Below are 27,499 nucleotides of genomic sequence, written 5' to 3'. Positions count from 1 at the left end.
GGGGAGGAGGCGCAGCAGCGGTCAGCTCGCCTGGGTGGAGTGAACTTTAGATATGTAGTACAACAAATTAGCCAGGAGGAGAGCGGTGTGGCAGAGTGAAAACCCCCTAAAAGACTAGATTACTCGCTTAAGAAAAAACCCATCCTGGCCGGTAAGAGACGCTCCAAACACTGAGCTGAGATGAGTGATGTGAGCGAAGAGTCGCTGCTGGATTATTTCTACTCGGCCGGGGGCGACTCAGGCAGAGTCAAAAATGCAGATATACTGAGGACATTTAAGCCTTTTATTGGGCACAGTGACTTGCAGTTACGTGGTAAGTAACCAGAGGTTGTATCGTGGATTTAACTCCGTGGAAATATTAGGCGGAAAAAAAACCGGGCAGATGAAATGAGATCGTGCTGCATCATTAGAGCGGGATGGCAAAATACCAACTGACCTCGTGTTAGTATGACAGTCCTCATAGTAAGACTAACATTTATCTTTTGGTTTGTTTGTGTTTTAAACACGCAACATCCCCTTTGTCTGCTTTAACAAACGGCTTTGGGGTCGTTTTCATTGTTTTCAGTTGGAAAGGAGACATCTGGTTTACATTAAAAAGCCCCTCCAATGAGTTTCAGCAGGAATTGTGTCATTTCCTCCCTCGGGCACGTTTCTAACTCAAACAGAGGACCCGAGCCACCCCATCAACAAAACATGTCACTATGCAGTGTCACAAGAAGGCCCCGTGGCTCCTCCTCAGAAATGAAAACGACCAGTGGTTATAACTAATTATTACTTGGCTTTTATGCACCATTTGAGCCCAGGATCAGTGTATTTGCCATAGAGACTTTTTCTCCTGTTCTTCTCCACCCACCCACCTACTACAGATGCTTATGCAATCATGTCCTGAGTCACTGCTGACACCACGATTCTTCTGTTATTGGGTTTCTGCAGAAAAAAAAGTGTTTGGGAGTAAAGTTGTGTAACTCTATGTACTCATAGATATGCTTAGCTAAAACAACATTCTAACATTCTGACAAATAACCTCACTTTCATAGAAGATATCGGAACTATAGAGAGAAAGGGTAACATTTTAGCTACAAATTATTTGAAAAAGTTACACCTTTAAGCATTAAAATATACCGTATGCCTTTGGCAGACAGAAGGTTTGCTTTGACTGCCTTATTTGGTCTGGTGATAGCCTATATATAAAGATGGACATAACCAGCATGAAGTCATCCACTGTGTAGTGCAATCGTGTTATGAAGCCTCAAACCCTTTATTATACTTATTTTTTCCATGTCCTTAAGTGCACTTGCTGCCAGATGAGCCACCTCCTACTGACCATTAAAAATCTGTTTCTGCATTGGCTTCCCTTTGTAGACCCTGTATCCATATCCATGTTTTGTAGACTGTGGGTTTTGACTATAATCGGTCCATAATTTAATTGGTATATTTATTGACTGGATGAACTAACTATTTTTATCAGCCATGGGTTACCTTCAACCAATGACATCAATGACCCATAGAGAATGAAGACGTAGTTGGAGCAGTTTTGAAAGGGTTGACTACACTCAGCATAGCTACATAGGTAATTATCAATTGATAATTACCTACGTAAAAACAATTTTACATAGAAGCACATTCATAAGCAGTCACTTTCAAAACCTTACAGGTTTTAAGCTTCGTGTTCGTTGACACGCCCAAAATACCCATAGCTTTGAACTTATTGGCCAGCAGTTCCTTACAATGGCTTGATTAACATGCTGCCATAGACTGTGTGGTAGCACTGGGCAGAGACAGATAATTAACAGTCAACTCTAGCAGAAGGAAAAGAAAATGGAAAGATGGATTTTCATTCTTTTCTTCAGGTTTCTTATTGTTAGAATCATATGGCTGCATTATAGAAGATTTCACTCCCTGTACAGTGGAGTCCTTGGGTCCTGCACAACTCTGTTGCTTGTGAAGCTCGCACACAAGAATTTCAGTCACATGTGCTGTACCAATGTACCTGCACATGTGATGTGACAATAAAAGTGATTTGATTTGGTCATGAAGAGGAAAATTAGCTATAAATAACAATACCACTTTTGTTCAAGACTGTAAACATGTTTATTTCAGCAGTAAATTGTGGCATTTTAACATATGGGTCTCTGGAGAATGGCTTGCTAAAGCGGCCTCTGGAAGATCTCTTGGCAAATATGATTGGCTTAATTATTTTTAGACTGCACACAAAAGTCACAGACAAAAGAAACAGAACTCTATGTAGGTGTGACTAACTGAAATACATACCAGCAGGTATTTAAAGCAGAAGCAACATCTCATACTGTTTTTGTGTATTGTGCAAACAGATAAAGCAAAGATTTAACAGCTCAGGGAGTTATGAACTAAACAATAACAGGCGTCTGTGTCATAGAGTGGCAGCACCCGAACTAAACGTGCACATCAAACTGGTTTGGTGACATAAACACAGTTAAAGGTGTCACTTGAAACCACTTGAAGTTAGTGGTTATATCAGACCACATGAAGCTGCAGCACGGTGTATCAACTTAATAGCACGTTAAGGTTTATGAATACATTTTCTCTTTTCTCTAACAGGAGGATTATTTGTTTTTATTTTATCTTTTCAAAAGCTGTGCAGCACATCTCTTTTGTGTAGGTGTGCCTGCTAAACTAACAGCTGCGAGTAAGAGCACGTCTCACGAAGGCAAACAATGAGCTTGTAATGCTGTATCTAGTCCCTGTTCAGCAGTGATTTTACTTTTGTGACTGCCTGGAAATGCAAACATATTTTAACCTTCTCAAATGATTATCCAGAGTGACCTTGTATTGCAGTTGCCAGCATGCACTGTCCAGATGCTGCATCAGCACTGCAGTTGTTGACAGAGGTTTAGAGAGCTGCTTTGATGCTCTGCCATCTGACATCGCTGTCCAATTAGAAAAGTGCTTCCCACACATTTAAAGTCTGTCGTGGCATGCGGTTGCAGCTTTTCCTCGTGTAATTGTGGCGATAGTGTTTTAATCATAATTAAGTCCACATGCATGACTGGATGTAGACCTCTAATGGGGGCGTTTTTGTGCGTTTTTTTTTAAATCAGACAACAAATCTGGGGCAGCTGGTAAAAGTGTAGCAGTGTTTGAGGGGAGGGGGGTACATGAAAGTGAGTTTGTGCGTGGGTTGCTTGTTTTTTTGCAGACCTCTGGCTAACAAGTAACTAGCACATACACGATATTACCCACTGTGCCATGCAAGGAATTCTTTTGTTTAGGCAGATGTAAGTGGCCACTTCCTTTGGATTTCCTGTTGTTGCGAATGCGAACTTTGCAACTGTCTCCCTACAAATGTTCTTTCCGTCCACATGAGGAAAAGGAAACGCTCCAATTGTCCCGAGCCGCATACTCACATAAACACCTTGGCGTGAATGGAATACCTACGTCTGGAAAGGTTTATGTTTGCGAAGCCGTCCTGGCTGCCTGATGATTAGTGTTAGCTTTTAATCACACTTTCTGCACAAGCCTGATATCTGCTCACTGGTGTAAACAAAGGGCAGGAAGCTTTATCTGATCAGCTCGTCACTTTGTTTGGTTCTCACAGGAAAGATTCACTGTAGGTTTTCAAGTGACTCGAGTTTTTAGCCTAAGGGATAAGTTAAATTCTGTTTACATATTTGGCTGGAGGGGAACGTATTTTCTCTTTCTTTAAACTGAAGATTGTAAAACATCTGCTCTGCCAGTAGTGTTCTCATCCAAACCTCATTTGTCTTGTTACTTCAGATAAAGTAACAGAACCCAACAGCTTTACCGGCAGACTCACAAACAACACATCTAGTATAAACACTAGAAATATATTCAGCTCCGTTATTGTGCTGTTTAATAAATATTATCTATTGTGCATCTTTGGGTATCTTAAGGTCTATGTACGCAAAACGCATTCTTCTTATTGTCTTACGTCCAGCATCCACATCACTATAACAGTGTTTTGTGTCCTTTTTTCCATCCTTATTTGACTTTTTGAGTATTGGAAGCACTCATGTTTTAAAAAAAAAAAACATTAGAAACTATATTTAGTTTCCTGTTTTTGAACTCAAATATTTTTTCTTTTGCAGCCAAATACCGAGAGGAATTCAAGCTAATCATTGACCGAATCGCTGTGGTGAAGTCTGAGAATGTAAGTAAACTACTCAAATATTTTTACCTTTTCTGGGAAAAGTTATTCTCTCATTGATTTTCCAGTCATACGTCTTACACAGAGGCCATGCTGTGAAAGGCTCAGCGGAACCATCGTGACTGAACAAGGGGTTGTCCAATCTGTTCAATCTTTGTGTTTTGTAGAACCGTTTGTACCCACTGGTTTCCCCCAGGGGACACAGCTGCAGTTTGTGTTTCTAGACACTATTTCCATGAAGCGTTCTCATATGTAGACTAAAAATTCCTGCAAGAATAAACAGAGTAAACTCATCTGAGTTATAGATTTGATGTTTCTTTCTTGAAGAAACAGTTTGAAATGAACAGCACGCTTATCTGTGTGATAAATGTGAGGATACAGAGGGAGGTCTGGAGACTTAGCTCGCTGATCACTCTTTAAAAAGAAACACCTATCAGCAGCTTTAAAGTTCAGTAAATGACAAAATATCAAACCTGTGTAAATGTGCAAAAGAAGACGTTTAAAAACAAATTTTGGTGCTCTAACAGTTTCTTTTGGCAAATGCAGATACAAAATGCTAATCCCTGTAAACCAGCAATGTGTCGTTTTTACATTTATGTTTATCAGATTTAAACAGACTAGATGTAAAAGGTTATTTAATGGCTTACTGTGGAGTTTCATGCCTTTTGATGGAGCACGGTTGTAATTTTTTGTAAAGAAACTAATTTAGTCCTGGGTTTAACTTTGTACTTAAAGCTGCACTAGATCTAATCTAGATGAGCCCTCCTCCTGCAGCTCCCCCAGTCTGTTCTAAACTACACAAATATTTATAGTACAGTACTGACCGGATCTGTTCTGAAAAAACAAAAAACAACAATCCAAAAAACGGTTTGACCAAAATCTTCACAACAGTTAAACTTTATAAATCCTGAAAATTGGAAGAAGTGCTGGCGTGTTACATCCTCTCAGATCACTTGAATCACAGCATGCTAAGAGACAGGCATGTGTCTCATAACTCCTGGTCCTATACATAACAGCCTCTGTGGGCCCCCTTCTTTTCTTGATCCATATTTCTCACACGTCTTCTGATATATTTTTTTAAACAAAGAATAAGCCAACAACTGTGCACAACAATGTGTAGTGGTCCTAAAGATAGCCAGTAATCAAATGTTTGTTTATTTATTTAAAATTTTTTATAACATGTCTATAAATCTATATCATTCAGTCCTCATTTCTCACTGTAGTATAAAATCACTAATTGTTAAATGAGTTTTGCTTTGAGAGGTCAAAAGGTGACCACCTAGGCCACCGTGATTGTAAATAATGTGCATATATATATTTTTTTTTTTCATATTTTGGATGGACAGAAACATTATGTGCATATTTTGATAATATCTTTAGAATTTAAAGTAATGAAGGAATGAATGAACTGTAAAGCACAAATTGCAGTACCTTGATAAAGTATTAATAATAATAGTAGGTTGAAATGCAAAGCTAGGTTTATGATTTCCTGTTTGTGCTCCTTTTATGTTAATTAAGTACCCAGCAAATATTTTTTAATTAATTCAGAAGCATTGTCATCGTGACATTTTAAAATCCTGTTTCATCAGCCTGGCTGGTTTCCTCAGGCCTTCTTTACCTCACAGCACAGCTGTTAAAAACAATGGGTCCAACACACGATAAAGGCTAATGCTGCCTTATGTTAGCACTGCTAAGCTTTCTGTTGCTATTGCTAATTGCTATCGATATATGAGTAACTTTTAGTTGCCACTGAACAAGCATATTTTGTGTCAACATCATTTGTTGATGGACTTGTTGCTCTTTCTGAAATTAAGTGCCATGCATTTCATGATGGTAATTTGTGCTGGTGATTTTACCACTACAATGGCCTGCTAAGAAATTATTATGGACTTTTCGTCTAATGATGCCAGCTGTAGATAGATGTGAGAGTACTATTGATTTTCCCATCAGAATCTTGGCATCATATACTTTACTAACCTACATAATATATGATCCAATCTGCAGACTTTACAGTGCTTACATTCATGTAACCTGGACAAAGTTTTTTTAGTTGATGCTACAAAAAATTCTTTAATATTCCAACAAGATTTATTTAAATAGTAAGGCTGTAGCTAAGGATTGTTGTAAATTAATCTGCTTCAGCAGTAAACGGTGTCTGGGGTTAGTATCTTTAAGTGTTTATCTTCTAGCTGCCTAACTGTCCAAAATCCAATGATTTTCAATACTGACAGAGAACAGCAGCAAATCCTCACACTGAGGAATTAGATTAGATCAGTTAATCAAGCAGCTGAATGATCACCTCAGCTGTAATTCAAAGAAGCTAACTCAGCTTTTGAGGTTTAATAATTGGGTTCAAAGGGCATTAAAGATGTGAGGTCCAGCAAAATGATTAAAGACGTACTGATGAGTGTGATTAACGCACAAATTACTTTAATGTATCTAATGGTTCTTAGTTAGAAGCTACAGCAAGTGCTTCTAAAATTCACCTGACTGTGTGGTAGTACTGTTTCCTGCTTTATTTAACATGGATGTTGTACCGTTTCAATGTCTTTTACAGGGTGAGAAATATCTTATCCTCAAGAAGAAATACAGGAACTTGGTGCAAGAGCGAGAGGCCAAGCATCTTAGGCCAGATGGAGACCGACAGAGACATCTGAGTCCAGCGAGAACAACAACAACCTCAGTGCAGTGGGAAGTGACAGACGCCCCGACATCTACTCATCATGAGAAGGAGGAACAAGATGTGCCAATGTCATGTGGAGAGGCTGACGCCACAGCAGAGGTGAATTTGAAATCAGCTCACTATTCTTTACTCATTGTGAAAGCCAGAAAAACTGTGGGACAGACAGGGTGTGGTTAAGCTACAACACTGGGTGCTAAAGTGTAAATCGCCAAATTTATTTCTCGCCTCAGTACTCTGTGGCTACTCTTTATGTTAGTGACACACTTTTCTAAACAAGGGCGTTGCTGTTCGAATGCTTCGGGTTTTTTCGCCCCTCTAATCTTAGCAAGTGTCAGCATTTACTGACAGAGCCGCTGTGTGAGAGAATAAAAAGCTGTTTTGTTTTGGCAAATCTAAGAATAAGCAATGTCCAAGGCCTTCTGTCTTTGCATAAAGGGCATCGTTGTTTAATACATACAACCAACTGTCAACAAACATTATACTCCGTAACCTCATAGTCATCATCCAACCATATTGTTCATGCAATAAAATTACATTTATGCTATGCTGCTTTTAGTATTTTCACACATGATTAGTCTGAGCAGGTACTGAAGTAAACATTATCTGCCCACACCAGATGGTGAAGGACGCTAAAAAGCAAGCAAAATGCTAATTCTGGCTGTTAACCAACACTCGACACAGCTGAATGTTTGGCCTGTAAACACTCAGCTCACAAATTAGGATCACACAAAGTTTATCAGACACTATATCTGTGCTTCTGTAGGACCAGCGAAAAGGTGCAGACCCTGTGCACCACTCTCCACGGCCACCTCCTGCCATCCAGATCCATGAAGCCCCAGAGCAAAGCAACGCAGAGGATGAGCTGGACAGAGATTCTGGGTCAAAGGTGACAGTTTGTTTAACTTAGAGGCAGTGTTTATTCTGGTATTTCCTGGCACAGAATAGTACCATCGGTGCCTTTCACACACCTGCAAAATGCAAACCCACTCACTAGCAGAGAAGTGTGTGCTGGATGGTCACGTTTCCAGGAAAACTGAGATGCAGTGTAAAAAGAAAGTAAAAATAAAATGCCAGAAACTCATTTTAAAAAGCTGGACATGTTTACAAGTCTGCATTTCTTTTAAAAAAACACCTTGTATGATCGCTTCAGTTGTAATATCAAAAAGTTGCCCGTTTATGGTTAATATTGAACCTGTGCTATGTAAACAACACATGCAGGAATCCAGCCTGTAAGAGAATTGCTGGCAGTGAAGAATTCAAAATAGAAAATGAAAAGATTATTTTGTGATCATTTGAATTTTATAACAAGAATTTTAATCCAGGTAGAAACCAGAGTCTTTAATTCTGTGAAAAAGAGTTTAGACTGGCACTAATACTGCTGGAGAGGCTTATGTCTGTGCATTAGTTGTTTTAGACAGTTTTAGGTATCTGGTTAATTGGAAACCCTTTGTATCTGAAGATCTTAAAATAAATGTAACGTCCTTTTGATAAAAGCTGCAGGCCTTTCAGAAGGACATTCACTGCAGGTTCATTCTCAACATTTAGCGTCTTTCACTGTACTTTGTCAGAGGAAGGGAAAGACTTCAGGGGAAATGGGAAACACTGACTCCTTTCACCCACCAGGTGGTGCCAAATAAATTAACTAGATTTGTAACCACATGTTAAATGTGAGAGGGAGGAGGACCAGTCGGGGGAGAATCTGCATTTAAACTAAGCCCTCTTATCATGGTAAGCAGCAACATGTTGAAGATCATTAGACATGGGGATTCATCCCAGGGACTTTCCTCGATGACCTGCACGACACGTAGATGAAATGTGTTGATGTGCGAGTGTGTTAATGTAGGACTTGAAGCAGATTAGGTGTGTTTATTTAAGGTGTCTTGATGCATGCTCAATCATCCAGGTAATCCAGGTAAGGAAATCCTAGAAAGTTGATGCTGGACGCTCCGTCTAGACAAACAGAATGAGCCTTATGGTGTTTATTTATGGTGGTAGCCACTACAACCTTTGATATAAGTACACCTTTTAAAGTGTTGACAGTTGTTTCATGTTACAGAGACCATCTGCCAACTGTGATATTTGGTTCTTGGATTAGAAAAGAAAAAGATATTTAGATTATCACAGTTCCCAGAAGTATTTGGGAGGAAACCATCATCACTTTGTTGTCTTATCCACTAAAAGAATTAACAACATGGTGTTGCGCCACAAAGTTGCTGGGTGTAAAGTTGATGTCCAATCTGATTTTCTTCCCACAGACATTGCCCAAATGTCTGTGCTACCTTATAATCTTCTCAGACCTGTCGAAATTTGGCCCGCTTCTCGAGAAGCGCTAAGGCAGGAGTGGCTCCACATCAAGAGGTTTTAGTGTGTCATGTGGTTCTCCATAGGGCAGATCTGCTAAACTCATGTTGGTCACAACGGATTACAACTAGAGCACAACTGAAAAAGGTGATTTATCAGTGCTGGCATGTGCGTTGGAGAGTTAAATAAAAATAAATTGATAAAGTTATTTAGAAATGGTACTTTCCATTAGTTTATTCTTCAGAGAGTGGCGAAAATGTTAGTCACACTATGAATGGTATGGTCATTGTACGACAATGATCCAGACTGACATACCTGTAAACTCATATTCACAAATTGCACTGCAGCCCTGAGCTTTTCTAGATGCCACCTGACTGAGGTATGCAAATGTTGAAGCAGTCACATTTGATATTAGCTTCTCTTTAACCCATCAGATCTCCGGTACAAAATCTGTGAGATGCCAAGTTGCTGGTAATAATGTGTCAATGCACCTCCCTCATCTAAACTTAAAGGAGTATTTTTTTAGTAGTGCAAATGTGTGTGAAGACATTCCCTGCTGTGTGGTTCATGTGAGAAAGAACAGCTGTGGAAAATGTTGATTCTCCAGAAATAGTCAAAATTGAATGTGAAACAGCTTACATCTATCAGAACAATTGGCACAAACGTTTGGATAGAAATTAATAAAATATAATTTCTAAAAAGAAATATACATTTTTAGATTTAGACATGAATGTAGTCTTGAAATCATTCTCGATTCTTATGTTCAGCACTGTAAACCTGAACAAATTAGAACTTGTATAGTTGTAAGTCTTTTTAAGTTTATGAACTTAAAAGTTGAAGCTTATCAGAACATTATGAGAACAACAATATTTTGACTACATTTGATATGCATATTCTGACAAAAGTTTTAAAAAAGTCATAATAATTAAATTCAGAAATATTTAGTAAGTAGAACTTAATCAGTGATCAATTTGCTTTGATCAATGGGCCTTGATCAGTAGTTGTTGATCAATGGTCATGAGAATTTGCATATTAATGATGAAGGAACTGACTCACAGCCCATTGTTTCTTTCAATGGTGCTAGGTGCTAGTTTCAGTCAAGTTTTAGTTTTTGTGTAATGTGCTGTTTATAAGATTGGGGAAACCTGCAGTCAGCTGAGACTGAAGAAGTCATTTTGATGAGTGACGAAATGTTTCTCACACCAAAAACGCTACGTCCAGATAAACAGAATCAACCTTTTGGGAACTAGAACTTAAAGTTTTCATTTATGTCTCCCATGTGAATAAGTTGACAAAACTTAAAAGGAAGCACAACAGAGTCACTTTTTAGGTTTACCAAAACTCTGTTTGAACTCCTTTGAAGGTTGGACCTCTGAGTACACATGCATTGGGGGGGGGGGGGGGAGTGCAATACAGGAGAACTACTTAGTCAGTTTAAAATTAATTGAACTATGAAGAAGTGATAGTTGTGGCTCTTCTCCATACAGTGCTATTTGTTCAAGTTCCTCCATACTAGTGTAAGAGATACCTGTATGGCGGTATCTTGGAGTATCCAAGAGATGCCCCAAATTTTGCCTGCCAGCATGTATGCTACAGTGAGAACACATTTAGTGGTGTGGCTAGCATATTTAGTTTGTAGAAATATTAGACATTGTTGAAAAAGACAAAAAACAATAATTCTCACTTTCAAAAGGCTGAGGTTCAGCAACATCTTCCTCTCAAAAAGCTCAGCCATTTCCACATGGTCATATCGCTAAAGGTTAATTTGTCTTTTTTTTTTTTTTTTTTTTTTTAAACAGCTCACATCACTTACCTAACAAATACTCCTGCCCTTTTTTATCAGTTCTGAAATCTTTATGAGCTTCATCCCCTTAAATTTGAAAGACTTTGTCGTAATGTCTGTATACAATAGCAGTTTGTCTCAGCTGCCGTAGCAAACTCAGTCAGCTAAATTAGTGAAGTGGCTAGGTTAGCTTATTAGCTGTTAGCTAGCTGCCACTACAAAGAATAGATTTGCTGACATTTCACTAAAATGCTTTAGAAAAGAGAGAAATCTAAAGAAAATTCAAGTACGTACTGTGATACAAACAATGCTGTTAAAGGTCAACAGTGACTAATACAGAGCCACTTACAGCCAGTGTTCCTTGCTTTTCAATGAGTCTTCCAATCAAACAACTGCAGACAAGTGGATGGACCCCTATACTTGACAGGAAATGACCTCACTAGTGAAGTCTATTTTAGAAAATAAAAATCTAAGTAAAAAGGTCTGTTGACTGTTTTTAAAGCTTGCAGATAAATGCCTCAATAAATTCATTATTTTTAAGTCAAATTGTTTTTGTTTTTTTTACATATTATAAAATTTCTATGAAATATTTAAAGAAAGAAATAAAAGCAAAAAAAAGATAAATATTGTTAAACTTTGTGTATAATGTTAGTGCAACAACCTGTGAGCAACCGATAAAAGGACATTCTAAATCAATCTCAATCAACCCAGCTGATATACTGACTAAACATGTATGTTTGGGATCAAATTAACCCCAGGAGTAAGATGTCTGCCATATAATTTAAATAATTTAGTAAAATTAAATTATATTTTTTTAAGTAGCAGGTATCTAATATCCAAAATAGTTGAAGTTGATTCAAAATAATAAGTTGAATTAACTCAAATAAAAGAAAGTGTTAGATGAATTAAGCTTTTTTGAGGTACTCGAACTAATGTAAAAATATGTTTACATTACTTAGTTTATTTAAGTACTTTCAACGTTTGGGTTTACAGTGAGATTATAAAAGTTGATGAGCTTTAAAAGCCTTGCAAGCCTGTTCATCCATCCATCCATTCATCTGGCTGGTGTAGTAGCTTTGCCATGATTGGTTCCTCACCCTGTTTTTAAGCGAAAGCCCGGACACTCTTTGAAGGAAGCTCATTTTTTCTGCTTGCATATTATTTGGGTCACTACCCTCAGCTTGTGGCAATAGGTGAGGGTAAGAATGCAGACTGGCTGGTAAATTAGCAGCTTTGCTTTCACACTCCAGCTAATTTTGCTAATCAGTTGGCTTTTTCCTCTTACTCCCATGATGAGGTTAACATTTGTGGAGGCACATTTGTTTTAAGTGAAATATCTTTACTCAACTATGTGAAGATATTTATGTAACAATAACTTCAGGAATTCTTTGAAGAATACTGATATGCTAAGATGGAGAACTAACAATTACCTGCTAAACATCCCACTGTAACCATGTAATAATGGGAAGTTTTAGCTCAAAGCATTTCTGTCTTTAAGTACATCCTCAGTGTCTGTTGACTCAGTGGCCTGTTTAACTGTGGCACTTCAATAAATATTTAGATTTTGGACAAATGGTCACTTTTAGGACCGCTTGAGAATAATTTTAAAGGTGAGATGAAAATTCAAGATTCTTTCATCCTCTTCTGTCTTTCCCTTGAATACATACCCAACAATGGTATTTTGTTTTCTCTGTCTGTTATTACTGGTCGCCAGCAAAAATAGCTAAAAACGCATGTGTGCCAGAGTGGAGTAGGCTGGATAAATATCATCCCTCCACTTTTCGTGTTCGGCAGAGTGACATGTGCAGTTTGTGCCACAGACATGAAAGGGCCGAGTGTTCTAACATGATGTCTCTGTGTGAGCTGAGAACAATTTGCAATTCTCTCACACATAAATCAACCACTATGACACTTTTATACACCGCTTTCATTATTTAAGAAGTTCTCTTCTTGACTTCTTTACACTAATATGGTGACAAAAACATATGGCCTGACTGCAGGCGAGTTGTTTTTTGGGTTAATTGTTAATTGGATTGTTATTCATTACCCCTTATGTGTGAATGCGTCACCTCTGTCTCGCTGTCTCATTACCTATCTATCTGTCTCACACCCTTTGGTCACATCTCGCCGGCTGGAAAACATCACAGCAGTGTGACCAGTGTGTGAAAAAGTGTGTGTCCTGTGATCTCAAATCATGTTGTGGGAGTGTTATGACTGAAACAGTAGTTAACTTTTATCAGAGCTCAGCTTTTTGTCACCTCTGAGTAACACTCTTCTGACTTTGTGTTTCAGTCTGAGTCGGAGCAAGACGAGGAGGGTACAGGCAGTGTGGGCTCTGCTTCTGTCGCTGTAAGTGCTTCTAGCTCTTTTTTCTATTGCTTTATTATTGATGAAGAGATATAAGTGAACCATTTCAGGAGTAGAGCCGCTGAAGTTTCCTTTTTGTCTCATTAACATGTGTCAATCATGGATTTGGCCTTGTAAATACACATTCACTCTCCCTGTGGTTTCACTAAACAAACAGCAGACGTTAAAATCCAAACCGTTGAAACCAGCTTCATCATGGGCGTCTCCCACAATGTGTCAGCTGGCTGTGACTAGTAGCATGTAGGAAATGGATTAGAGGTTTGTGGCCTCAGCACTATCAAAAGAGCCCATAACAGGATGTGTGTGTTTGTGTGTGTGTGTGTCCTAGCTGGATCCTTTAGAGAAGGAGTGGATCTATTCTGCTGCCGGTGCTCGAGTCCCTGACCTCTCTCAGCTGCTCAGACAGGACCGCGCACTGGCAAACAAGAAGGTAGTGCTGCCCTCTGCCTCAGTGCTTAAAGGATAAATCCAGTTTAGTACAAATTGGACATTTTACTATTATCACTGGATTTGATGGGGCAAAAAACACAAACAGCCAAACAATCAGAAAGTTTCACTTTAAACACATAACTCCTTTTCCAGACTTATTTAGAAAAGGAAAAAATGGTAAAACTATTATTGAAAACTGTTTTGGAATTGGGTAACGCTGGCGAAGGACAGATATAATATAACAAAGTGGGCACAAGGTAAATTTTAATGAGGCCTCGCTAGACTGTCAACTTGTTAAGAAGGTATTCCATGAAGAAACCCATGAAAAAAAGGTCTCTGATAAGTTAAGAATACTTCTTACAATCAAAAGTATAAACAAAGATACGAATGTTAATTAACCTGCTAAATTACGACAGGTGAAGTGCAGCAGGGCAGAATTTCTACTCTGAAGGGACAATTCAGTTGGTAGTTGTTGGGCTTATGCAAAGAAGACAGACTTTAGTGGTACTTAAAGAGTCTCCTGACATAGCAACACAATCCACACCCTGACGACCTGATTCATGTTCCAACTAACGGTTGGTCATCACAGTGCAAGAGCTTTAGAGGAAATTTGTCTCCCCTTTGGTACTTACACAGTAACTTGTAACTTACTTTACACAGTCTATTTATTTATTTATTATGTTTACTGAAACAATTAGTCACACAGCATTAATACAGACAACAGCATCAGGGGTTTTTAAAAAGCTATTCTTGGTCTCGTCTTTTTAATCTTCACAGTCCACACCTGCTGGAAAATTACAGCAGTGAGCAAAAGGGGCTTTAAAACGCTGCTGGTTCTGTAGTTCCAGGAAGTACTTGAGTAAGGATAAAATCTGATTGCTTCCTTGCTTGTGTTTCTGTCCATGTCAGAATTCAATGGTTATTCTAGTATTAAAGACATAAATAAATGATGACTGAAAAAAAGATGAGTAAACAAAAAGAAAACATATCTAACCGTTTCAAATGGCTGGAATAATAATTAATATTTGTTTTCACTAATACTTGTGTTCTTGTTCTATTTTTGGTGGGGTGGTGATACCAGGATTTCACTTCAGTGAGTATTTGACACCCTATACGTAGCATGTTGCAGTATTATATCTACTTTGTGTTCATTGTTGTTTATCGTTCAATGACTATTTCTGACCTGTTGCTTCTCGCGTTCTCTTTTTGACACACGATGGCCCCTGGCTGTGACCGTGCCCACCTTTTCCAGGGTGTAAGTTTCACACATCATACTTCCATCTGCATCCTGTAGAAATTCGAAGTTCATTTCCAATGCCCTTTGGGAAAATTCTCAATGCATCTGCAATGACTTGTACTCAGATTTGTCTTTCGCTTTCGTAACGTTTACAAGCTCATCCTGCTGCAATTTTTTCCCCTTAATAGTATTCTGAGAACTCTGTGTTAAAACATCCAGATCACGCATTTCAAAGGTCCACTATCAAAAGGATTATGAAAGATAGCTTTTTAGCTCCTGTGCCCCCCTGACAACCCAAATCCTTTTATTTGTCTCCCTGTGCGCTTAAGAGATTTTGAGCTCCTGTTTGTTGTCCCTCCCCTGTGTCACAGTTCTCACACCGTCCTGTGGCCATGGCAGACCACCTTCTAAGAGTAGCCTTAAGCCTTTGCCATCTCTACCCGGACAAGATAGCACGGCCGCCATTGAAGTTTAGGGAGATGGGGAGGGAGGGGGGGATTAAGGAGAGTCTTAATGCCCCACAAAGAGTTCACCCACTTAAAGATAATCTGAAAGTAATAGAGGAGGCTGGGATTAATTGTAGAACAATGCTGGTTGTGTCCCTGGGAAGGTGCTAATTCCCCCTCAGGCCTCTTTGATGTTCCTCTTTAGCCTTCAGCCTTTCCCTGCTCTGCAGTGGTAGAAGCATTTCCAGAGATAATGCACAGTGATACCGACAATCAAAAAGTCACACGACTGCTGGCGTCTTTAACACTGGGAATTATTATATTTGATCTTTTGCTGGCTTGATTTTACTTGACAGAGGTTTAGCCGAGTGTACCACATAGCAAGCTGCAAATCACACGTTTGAGCAGCACTGAAGGGATTACCCTTCAGTGTTGGGAGGACTTAAGTGTTTCCTGTTCTGACAAAATGTTTGTGAGGATAAGGTGGATTTATAGATATGCTCTTCAAACAGTGACCTAAAAGTGAAGGCTTAACACAGGTCATCTCACCTGAATGCAGCACTTCTCACCCCAGAGTCTAATGGCCTTTCTCTCTTCCTGTTCTCCTCATTACGTGGGCCTCCGTTTCTGCCGTGATGGACTTCCCCTGCCACACAGTTTGTAAGTACATCATTAGCCCATCACTCCTCTCTATCTTCCTCCACATCCAGGGAAGTGTCAGGCACACAAGGCCTTTGTGTCCCCTGTCGATGTCCTCTTTAGCCACCACTTCCCTCACTGGAGAGCACGTGGTGGGGACAGAGCCATCCCTGAGTGAGCAGACAGGTGGGGTTACCTCAGTGTGCAGGAACAGAAACGAGAGGTGCAGGAGGGAAAGACGCAGCATCCTGTTCAGCCTCGTCCATCACTCCTGCCCACTGAGAAACCCGCTGAGCCGCCTGTCAAAGAGCCCCTTGGCCAATCTGTCTTAAGCTGTGACAGGGGACAGACAAAAGAGATGGAGATACTCCAGCCAGACAGCATCTATCACAATCTGTCTCGCAGACGAGCGACGCAGAGAGATGGAGCTACATATGGCTTCCTCTTTGCCTTCAGTGGATAAGATAGATTTTTCTGTTGCCAGCTATTGAACCAACTTGTTTTGCTATGAGCATTAGGAGTTCTGGACAAAATTTTAAGCACTGGTAGTGTCAGTTTCTCTTGATATTTAAGTCACAGGTTGACCATCCAATCCTCTGAGAAACTTTATCTGGTCCCAACATTTCTAAACATCTACTACATTAAAAAAAGGTGTTGACAGCATTAATAAGACCGTTTTTTACTAGTCTCGTGGGTACAGAAGATTCTGTTTCCCATACAGATTGGTGGAAATGACACAAGTTACACAATACGCATATTAATGCTGACAAATTTGACTGATATAAAATTTTTGAAATATTTAGTGTGAAAATGAACATAATATGAGGATTTATTACTAATGGGGTATGACAGAAAAAAGGACAAAATGCTAATATATCCACTTAATTTGTCCAAAAGATTGAATTTTTATACATATTACACATAAAGGTATATATATTATACACATTTTTAAACAGCTGCAAGTTTTTTAAAGATCTGAGGCATTCAAAGACTGTCAAGTATTTATTTTAAAGAAAACAGAGATATTTAGCTTTGTAACGGAAGTGTACTGGTAGTTGTAATGGTAATTTATATAATGCAGTGTGCTTCTAATTTGAGAGAAAGAAAAAAATCATTGCTGATTTTTCACAGCCACACGTTTTTAATCAAATAACGTCAGTATTTTTTATGTTATGTTGTAGCAGTGAATAGTAGTAGTGAGATCGTTCGACCAGTTAAACTCATAAAATCATCACGATAAAAGAGTTTTTTTCATTTTATTTGATCCCCTGTGAAGCTGTTCAGTTAACCGAAGTAAAGAGGTTACAGGGTTTTCATCTGTCCGCAGTTAACATGTAATTCTGAAATGGTTACTGTTTGATTTGCTCTGTTAAGGGTCAAACTGCTGAAGGGATGGATGTGGTTACTTAGCTGACATCTGCACCTACGCTGCTTTCACCTGTTGATAGCCCATAATTATGCAGCTTAAAGTGTAGGAAAAACAGAGGAGATCACAGTTCTAGTCAGACAGGTGGATATGATTTGCATGTGCTGCGTGTACACATGCGTATTATTTTCACACCTATGAACATATTTTTGCTTGAGGACCTCTCCGTGTATCTCTCAGACTTCTATCATGGGAGCTCTTGTTTTCCTCCTTGACGTGTGCTGACAGTAGTGCGGTGATGTCTGGGTGGGTCTCCCCTCTGCGGGTCACACTAACATCATCAATCTTCCCCCTGGTGACAGGCGGCTGGGCCCCCCAACTGTGGGCACAGGGCTGTGTTGTTTTGTAATTAGGCTTCGTTAGATGGCAGGAAACCATCCCTCCATCTTACCATCTCTCCACAGCCCTCCCCCGTGCACAGCTGGCCCTCTGAACTCAGATAGCCAATAAGAAGCCCAGCTCACTGTGGACCACTTGTAATAATGCCAAATATTATCTGATCATATTTTTAGGACTAACAAATGTTTCCCTATTCCAAACAGACAGCTCTGCACTGGGCTGCCAAACATGGCAATGAGGAAATGGCCACACTCGTGGTTAATGCCGGTGGCGATGTCAACATTAAATCAGTGAGTGCATTTTTTTTCCCCTTAACTTTAGACAATAAGTTTAAAAGGGCACTCTTAACGATTTCATGCTTCACATTATGTATTTAAGTTCTAAAAAATGTATCCAAATAAAAAGAATCCCTACATATTCTAACATTCACTTCCCAGTATCCATGTCTTATACTATCCACTAATGTAGAAGTCCTATTTATATTTAACATTATCCAAGTCACAGTTGGAGCACTCGTATGCACAGAAAAGCATGAAACCCTGTCATTTGATTCATTGGTCCAAAACATTTAAGTACTATATTAGTATATACATACTTCTTTGATGATAATGTAAAAGGTAGAAGACGTATTATGGCAGACTAATGCAGATCTATCAGCAAACAAGTATAAATGCAAGCAACAATATTGCCCAGAGAACTATAAATTGCACTTTAATGAATGGCTGTTTGGCTAGTTTAGCCTGAATGCTTAAAAGTTCAGGCTCTAGGCTTACCACCAGAGACAAAGAATAAATTACAGCTGTTTTTATAAGCAGTGTCTCCATCGTGGGTGAACTGAAACCACAGCAGTGCCCTTGTAAATTTTATTTCAGTTATGCTTTAGTGTAAAATCGCAGTCATTGTTTTCTTCATGGCGTTCTTCTTTCTTGCAGCACGTGAGTAACCAGGCTTTTCCCGGGCACGGATGGGTAATGTACAGTAAATGATTTGTCTTGAAAGAACAACCGCCTCGCTGCTGGCCTCTTCTGCTGTGATGTAATGCTCCTAAAAGATCTCTGTGAAGATCCAGCTGTACAAATGTATTACAGGAGCACGTGTTGCGGGGCTGCTGCGGGTCTACTCCGCTAATAAATCATGTCATGTCATTTTAATTGTTTCCCAAAACAGTGCGTCAATGTGCCAGCATGCACAACTCTACAACTATGCAATTTTCAGAGAATTACATGCAATTATGTTTTTATCATTATCTGGTGTTTCCATAACCTTTGCTAATTTGTATATTCTTTTCCATGCTGTTTTCATTGGCTGTCCTTGGGCCTGGGAAACTCTAGGGGGTAGGTACTTTCAGCAACCTTCCAGCACTTTGCCAAAGTTATTCCCCTCAACTCCACACAAAGTCAAAATGTAAACTCGAAACTCTTTTTATGTGTCGGTTGAGTGACTGTTTTTGGCGTGTTTGCATACCAAGCGGCCTCACCAAGAAATTACCTTCAGAATACACATGTACTTGCATGTTTTCATTTTGTTTTACACTTATTTTTGCTCTGCAGGGATACACACCTTTACACATCGCAGCGTTACATGGACATCGGCACATTCTTGACCTGCTCGTAGGGACATACGGTAAAAAGTGGTTTTGTTTAACCTACTGGTGCCACAAAAAATGCTTTGCAAGTTTTCGCCACTGAAAAAGAATCTTGCAAGTAATTTAAAGAGTAACAGCTGGTTACCTCATGTAGGTAGATTTGTTTACCTTTAGATTATGTGTCATTCCTTAAAGCTTTTGGTGTAAGATGTCAGTGAAGTATCTGCTTAGGCTTATCTGCTGCTTAGTCTCTGCTTTCAGTCATTTATTTTTTGTCTTACCAGGGGCTAAAGAAAACTTGCGGGACTACAGTGGTCATCTTGCCTGCCATTATCTTAACATCAAAGAAGCAGAAGGTCCAGATGAAGACTGTGAGCTACGTGAGTGAATGATTCTTCTAGTTTTGCTGCTAAAACTATTTGATGACCTTCCCTGCTGTGGTTTTGTATTTTGTTTAAATTCTTTATTTGGAATTAGCTCCTTTGAAAATAGGATTAATACACTTCAGGCTCATCCACACAAATGTGCATGGGGTGAAAAAGATATAGGGGAATATGTGCGTTATTCTCAGTCTTATGTTTTTCTTTTCAGACACTGGTGATCAAGTAAAACGGAACAATACAAACAGTGTAACGCATGAGAATTAAATCCCCCGTCCACTCGGTGCTATTTTGCCAACTGTGTCATCTAACTTCAACATTTTAATATAAAATCAACAATATCAGCTGCACAAAATAGAATCAATAATAATAAATAGATATTCAGCCTCATTACATTCCTACATATCAGACTTGCCTGAGATATGTAGTCTGCTTAGATGTTTTCTGCTTTGTGCAGAGCAACAACTGCAGTGCGTCGGCCCTCTAATACCCACATCTGTAAACAGGGAATGCCAGTCAGGTTGGGGTTGATCGTTTCACACAGCAGTGTGTGTCTGTATCAGCCCATCACAGCAGCTTTACCATTACAAACAGTGATCATAATTTCTTCAGAGACACCCTGCATAGCAAGAGTTTGCCGCTGCAGGATGCTGCAGGATGCATGTTAAAAATCAAGGTGGGGGATGAATTCTTTAAAATATCCTTTTAAAGAAACTTTCCTGTTCACAATAGGAGTGTTTCAAAAAAATATCTACATCCAGAAGAAAACACAAAAAGCAACAGGTGGTGATATAACTCTAGAAGTATAGAAGTGTCGGCCAATCAGCAGCCTAGGAGGGATAGTTATTAGACAAACAAACACGGCACATGGCAGTACAAAGGAAAATCTGAAAATACAGCCGTATATGCTGACGTCCATGTTCTTTTCTTACAGCAATACACACTGAACGCATGAAGTAAAACAAATTAGTTCACACATTTGACACTTAACTCCTCGTCCACACATAAGCAGTTTTTTAAACATTTGGTTTTGAAAAGGAATCCTTGGTTTATCACAAGTCACTGGGACTGTGTTTGATTTAAGCAGCTCTAACCACACTTTAAGTTGAAATAAATAAATAAATAATAAATAAGTAAAAATTTTTTTAGGAATAGCTCAACATTTTGGAAAACATAGAAATTATGTAAGCCTGCCTATCTAAATACTTGCATATCACTTTTCTTTAATAATATTTATATATTTTTACTATATTCGAATTTATTCTACTAACTGTAGTAACACAACCGGTTTCATTTCTTTTAAATAACAATTGATGTAACTGCATATTTATGGACACTGACACTAATAGAAACTATGAATCCCCTGTCACTCCTCTGTGACATTCAGTAACCCCATCCTGAGTCATTTTCCTTTTGCCAAAAGGAAAAACAACACTTGCTCCTCATCCAGGCTTGTAGTGCAGCTACACTGAAGACAGTATTCAATACAGAGGAAGTGATCAGGTTTTATTGATTAGTAAATCTGTGATGTTTTGGACTCAAAAACGTACCTAACCGTCTAACCCCCTGCAAGCAATGTGCACTGAAGGATGAAGGATTAAATAAGGAATTTCTGGACAGCGGAACTTAAACTTGGACCCAAATTCAAATTTGAAAAGGCTGTTGGAAGACATCCATAGAAATATGCAGATTTACTTTATCCGCTTCTGTTTTTGAACAGAGGAATGTCACTCTGTCTGCACACCAACTGTGAAGTAGACAGTTACTGTAGTTTTGCATAACTATCTGGTGTAGGAGGGAACAGCAGTGTTCTGTGTTTATGATAAGCTAAGCTACACCACATTGGTGTTTATTTCCTGATCTAAACTCGACAAGACAGAGGAGAGGACTGTTTTCCCAAATGTTGAAGTTTTTTTTTTATGCCATGTCCCGTCCTGAAACACCTCTCTACAGTTTGTGCCCATTAATGGCAATAAAAAAAAAGGATTTGATTGACTCAGAAATCATCAAACCTTGGTTTCACTACAAAGTTTCACCTGCATTGTTACTATGTATCAGCTACTATTAGTGTAACATCGGACACTGTATAGAACACTGTGGTTCTTTCACTCATTAATGAATTTTGTTTCTTATGCTTTCAGAGTTTCAAGTAACTCAGGCCAGGGAGCGGAACAAGAACAGGAAGTTGGCATCGTTGTTTCACTCCAAGAAGAAGTGGGGGTCAGCAGAGGAGCTGGCTCCGATAGAGGAGGAGAGGACAGCGTCACATCAGCTCGCACTTCCTGCTTTTAGACCCAGAAAATTCTCCCGCTGAGGGAAAACAAACTCCAGGGTCAACCCTGTTCTGACGCTGTTCCCACACTCACTCTGTCACTCACTTTGCCCTTTCAGGCATTCATATTTACACACATGTACCAAGTATTAATGTGTATATTTATTATATGTACACACACACACACACACACACACACACACACACCTGTGCTTACAGATCCAATCAAATGTTTGCCACCTAAACAAAATTAGAGAAACCAGGTATACTTGTTCATGCATATAATCCATATTTTTCCTCACAGCTTGTTTAAATATTTTTTTGAATTTTTAATTTTGTTGATCAATGTTCTTCAGTGTTACTTAAAGTGACACATGCCTTACAAGTTTTCCTTAAGCTGATGGTCAAGCTAGTGATTTTCTCTATTTTTCTTGTTTTATTGTTTACAAATTCAATGAAAAGACCAAAAATGATAACGTCTTAGTCTCCCTCTCTATACTTGTTCAGCCTTTCAGTGGTTTTCAGATCTCTAACTTTTAAAAAATTGCTCAAGAATGCACATTTTTAAGAGTGACCACCGAATCAAAACTTTGTATTATTGGAGAGTATTTTTAGTCGTACATCGGCTGGCTTAGTAAGAATTTAGGGATTAAAATAAACTACAGTTTTAACGATAAATAATACACCACACTGATCTGTAGTTGGTAGGTTTTTAAGCAACGGCTGAGCATTCTGGCACAGAAAAAAAAAGTCTGACTTTAAGTTGAGCGATAATACTTCTCATTTCCATATATACAAATAAAAGTTACCAGACTTGGCCCTTAAAAGGATCATTTAATGTCTTTTGTATGTTTCGGTCCTTTAAATGCACCATAACTTAAGCTGAACATTGCAGTTAAACTGATTTCCTTCAGTCCTTGACAGCAGCTAACGTTAATTATGTGGTAAAAGTATTATTTAAAACTTAACACTCTTAAGGGAATGTACAGAACAGTGCCTCACTGCAAATATAATTCACAAAAACACTAAATTTAGCATTTAACCATTTCATTTCACTCTGCTTCTTTAAAAAAAACTTTGCTCATTGCCCTCCTTTCAACAAAAATAAAATACTAAACCTTCCCTCTTTTTCTCGCGCTCCTCCTCCTCCACCAGCTCACACTCAAATACAGAGTCTATAACACGACTTTATAAATGAGCAGCTGGAAAATTCACCCAGTAATGAGATAATGCAATCAAAACAAGGATAAATATTTGTTGTGTCTAAGCTGTCTAAAGCAGGTTTCTTACAAATGACTTTTCAGACAGCACTGAAGATTAGTTTCTTGAGTAAATGAATAAGCATTTGCCTGTTTGCATAATATTTGGCAGCTGTGCTTCTAATTTGTAGTAACTGGGCTAAACATACAAAACTATTATTTTTTTCTTTTTAGATCTTGAGATTTAGTGCAAAGCAGTATTAGCATTTTTGCAAGCCTATATCTCTGCTGTGCCCCTGCTGGTTACTCTCAGGTTAGAATAACTGTGTATCTGACGTGAGGCAGTTTTTCTTAGTTTGGTGGTAAAATAACTCTGAGCACAGATGAAGTGACTCTGTTACTCGATGAAGGATTGTTAGGGAAACAAAAAGTGGTGTTTGCTGATTGTACTTGATTTGCTCACCAGCTGTTTATCAAAATGCCTGGTAACTTTTTTTTAAATGCGTTGTTACATTGTGTTCTAAAGATTTTGCCAGCTGCTTTTAATGCTTTAAAAGTGACATATTCATTACTTTTATGTTGTTGGCAAAGATTCTCATTTTGTGTCATTTATTTTTAATCTAATTCTAGCCTCAGTTACATTTTTGCACATTATTTATATAATGAAGATATTTTGTAATTAAACTGCCTTTTATATGAAGGTGCGTGTCTTTGAATTTTCTTCCATCAACATTGTTGAGCGTCTACTTATTTGCGACATTGAAATCGACTTGGCCGTTCACACCGCGGCTTCCCTGGCTTGTAATATTGCTTTGTTTTCTCTTTCTATACAATAACCCCGGTTTTTCTTTAAGCTGCCTTTGATCTTACTTCAACTTACATGACTTGGTGGGCTACAGATGGAGTAAATATGGGCCCTGCTAACTCGCCATACGGCTTTAGACCTTAATACCTGATTAGCTGAAAAGGGCAGCACTTGCTTTTGGTTCTTGGATATCAGACAACACAGAGGGGAACAGAGGCAAGTGTTTTTGTGCTTCATTTTTGAAGCGGGGATGTTGCGGGGGGGATAAGAGGGAGTTTCTGTAATAGATACTTATCTTACTGCCCTCAAGCCCCTCAAACAAAGTCCCCCTCTGAAGAGATTATAACCCAGGGAGGGCACATTAACTTTAATCCGATGCTTTGAGGCCTCGCACCCCCATACCTCCCTCTGCCCCACTTATTTCAACCCTCCTGTTGTCGGGGGGCTACCTTGTATCTGGTGCATGTATGAGTAAGGCCTGTGGCTACACACGAGGGTTGTGTTTGTGCGCATGTATGTGTGTGAGTCAGGGGGTGGAGCGACTGTTTCAATAGCACGCTGACTCTAATGAAAAGCATTGAGGGGTGCATACTGCTGTGTAACTGATTCCTCTCTCTGAAGAGATTAGGCGCTACATTGTTGGTTCGGTTGCTCATTTCCATGAGAGCGCAGCCTCCCACCAGCGGCTGCTTGGCTTTGTTATTTTGAGTTGAAAAACACAGAGCCCAATGTCTTTGGCTTCCTTGTTACCATTGTTTCACAAATAGGCCAAAATGTAGATGTCACGTCACAGATGCCCAATAACCTCATTAGCTGCTCTCTGTTTGACCATAGAAAGAAAATAATAGATGTGTGAACTTCAGTTTGCTCAACTGGAGAGAATTTCTGCATAGCTCTGAGGTAACAATACTGTTGAAACTTTTGTTACGCAGTAAATAAAGGAGAACACATTGTGTGCATGCAGTCCATCTTGGCCACTGTTGCACTGATGCTGCCTATAATATAACTTTGAGATGTCATCCTTATTGTTTAACTCTACATATCTACAGGGAAACTGGAGGATGATGTGAGATAACAAATATTAGTAATTACAAAGGTAAAAAGACAAGATTGTACTTTAAATCCCAGTATTTAGCATTCATAATCAGTATATAAACTACTTTAAGATACACACCCAGAGAAAAGTGCTTACTCAAGTATTTTAACATGATACAGTAAAGCCGCTAAATAAATGCTCTTTTTGTTAACCGTTACATTGTGTCAGAATCCATTTATCAGTTGTTTATTCTGCTTATAAAAATGCAAAATAGGGACTGTTTTTAACAATATGCATGTTTGTAAATTTCTCATCTTCTCACCCTTCATCTAACTTTGATGTCACCGTCCTGTTTTTTTTCTGTTGCACATGTGTGGAAGAAATTTTCAGCTGTGGTGAAGAAAAAGTCTGCAGCCAGCTAACAAGCTGATCTGCAACAACAAGCACACCGGGGAACTGATCTGACTGAGCTCACGGCAAACTGGCCAGGCCTCTAGCTGAGGGATCCTGGGGGTCCAGCACCCACCTACCGGGGCCCGATGCATGGAGATACCAGCAGCAGCGCCAGCTGTCACACTGGCCGTCACTGTCTAACCAACGCCGCCTGTCACTCACCCAGTGGAGAGCCGTCAATCAGACAACACCCAGGAGGGAGCTGGGAGGCGGGCCACTGCCCGGCCCTAAACAAAGACATACTTACATTTGCAAGCGGTTTCAGCGCCACTACCATTTTGAAAGAATGATAGAGTGGTCCTGATAAGAGCAATGACAAAGGACAAAGAATGGAAGGGGGTCTGGGAAGAGGGGGTCAGATAGCAAAGAGGTGGGAGAGCTTGATAACATTCACATTTTACTTACATCTCTCCATTTGTGTTGGTGCCCCAGGAAAATCCCATTAAGGAGTTCTGCCTGGGAAGCATTAAATAATTATTGCCAATTGACCGTCGGAGATTTTTTTTTTAATCCACCCTTGGATTTGCTGGGATTTTTTTCGTGTGTGAAATTATACAAAAGAAATCGCAAACTTTGTCGTTTCATTTTGCCTCTTTTATACAAATACCTTTCAATATCTTACACGGTAAACTTGAAACAAAACTGCCATCTTCTGGTTCTACAAATCTCTGTAAACTTTCTCCTTTTTCCGTATCGAGTGCAGCAAAAATAAACTAACAAGCAAAAGGTGTTAAAGCTGCTAAAGCTTTTATTTAAGCTTTTGTTGTCTTCTTCGCACCTACATATGAGCTATTCTACTTGCATGTTTAGTCCCTTTGTCAGCTTGAGGGTATGGGATGGCCTGTAATTGAGGTCACACCTACACCTATTGTCTTGACCTGATCATTAGACCACTTGCACTGTCATTCAGCATTTTACGCTCCCAAAATAAGAAAATAAAGGGGTCTTATTAAACTTCACATCGTGTTTAGTGAGCTATAATATGAAATATGCAGAGGGTTTGTTAATAGCAGGAGGATATAGAGCATTGTTTCAGCACAGAGCACGGGCTCAGATGTTATCACAGATGAAGATGGGTTCATCCTCTCTGCTATCTTGCATTATCTCTCAGGGTACTGAGGACAATCGTCTTCCATTTGGTCACTTTTCTCTCCTGTAAATCACTGACATCCTAACAGCAAACAGTGCAAGCCAAACCTGTCAGAGCAGGACCAACACCTGTATTGTGGCAGAGTTGCCAAAAGAGGAAGAGAATGAAAAGACGTTCTTCAGGAGGGACAAAGGCTGCTGCCCTGAGCTGTTTGTGTTGTGAGATGTAGACTACTGAAGACATAAGCCTTCTTCTCCTTGCTCCCTAGTCAACCCATTGTTACTCTTGTACAAATTTGCTTTAGGCTATGTGGACCGCACCCAAATAAATTCCCCTCCCTCCCCCACCTTTCCTACGTTTTTTTTTTTCCCCTCTAATGCTACCCCCAAGAGTTCCCACTCTCTTTACATCTGGACCTCTGTTTACATACTTACCCTGTTTAGCAAAATCTTACAAATACCTCTAAGATAATACAGAGTTTACCAAAAATAATAAAAGTAAGAGAGAAAGAACAGAAACATTTTAATTAAGGTTTTGTTTTTTAAATTAATAATAACTAACTTCTTTCCTGCATCACTTTTCTCTTACTTATTGCTTGAGAACTACCAAAAGTTGCAATGCACTTATTTTTTTCTGGCTCGTAGTATCAGCATACTCAGCAGCAGAAACCCTCATAAGATCTCTTACACTGTATTTAGCATACACAATAGTATTTACACTCAGAGAAATGCCGTTGCTATTCGCTTTTGTCCATCTTCTGTTTTTATTGTAAACTTCCAACTGTGATGAAACAAGTAGGTCTTTTACACTGCAAGAATAAATACAGAAAGCTTTCAAATAAGTGCAGTGGAGTAAAACGTTTTAAATTTCTCTTTAATCTGTAAA

General features: G+C 39.1%; 1 protein-coding gene across 1 annotated transcript; it reads left to right on the top strand.

Annotated features, from left to right (window-relative positions):
- On the top strand, positions 1-23,930 carry LOC146685056 (uncharacterized). The gene is made up of 11 exons (XM_085443756.1): positions 1-313; positions 4,086-4,147; positions 6,702-6,926; positions 7,591-7,713; positions 13,204-13,260; positions 13,607-13,708; positions 16,121-16,135; positions 17,998-18,090; positions 19,345-19,417; positions 19,664-19,759; positions 21,901-23,930. Exons 1-11 carry the CDS (start codon positions 181-183, stop codon positions 22,071-22,073), a joined length of 1,152 nt encoding a protein of 383 aa, XP_085299882.1. The 5' UTR covers positions 1-180; the 3' UTR covers positions 22,074-23,930.
- Positions 23,931-27,499: the final 3,569 nt, after the last annotated feature.

This window comes from Copadichromis virginalis, linkage group LG20 (assembly GCF_057382275.1).
Source record: "Copadichromis virginalis isolate Kocher_CV1m ecotype Utaka linkage group LG20, C_Virginalis_male_GT1.1, whole genome shotgun sequence".
NCBI lineage: Eukaryota > Metazoa > Chordata > Actinopteri > Cichliformes > Cichlidae > Copadichromis > Copadichromis virginalis.
The sequence above is the reverse complement of the archived record's forward strand: the minus strand, read 5'-3'. Positions and strand labels throughout refer to the sequence as shown.

Coding starts and splice junctions, on each gene's coding strand:
- LOC146685056 (XM_085443756.1), top strand. CDS start 181: ATGAGTGATGTGAGCGAAGAGTCGCTGCTGGATTATTTCTACTCGGCC. Junction 4,148..6,701: donor CTGTGGTGAAGTCTGAGAAT/GTAAGTAAACTA, acceptor TGTCTTTTACAG/GGTGAGAAATATCTTATCCT. Junction 19,418..19,663: donor CCTGCTCGTAGGGACATACG/GTAAAAAGTGGT, acceptor TTGTCTTACCAG/GGGCTAAAGAAAACTTGCGG.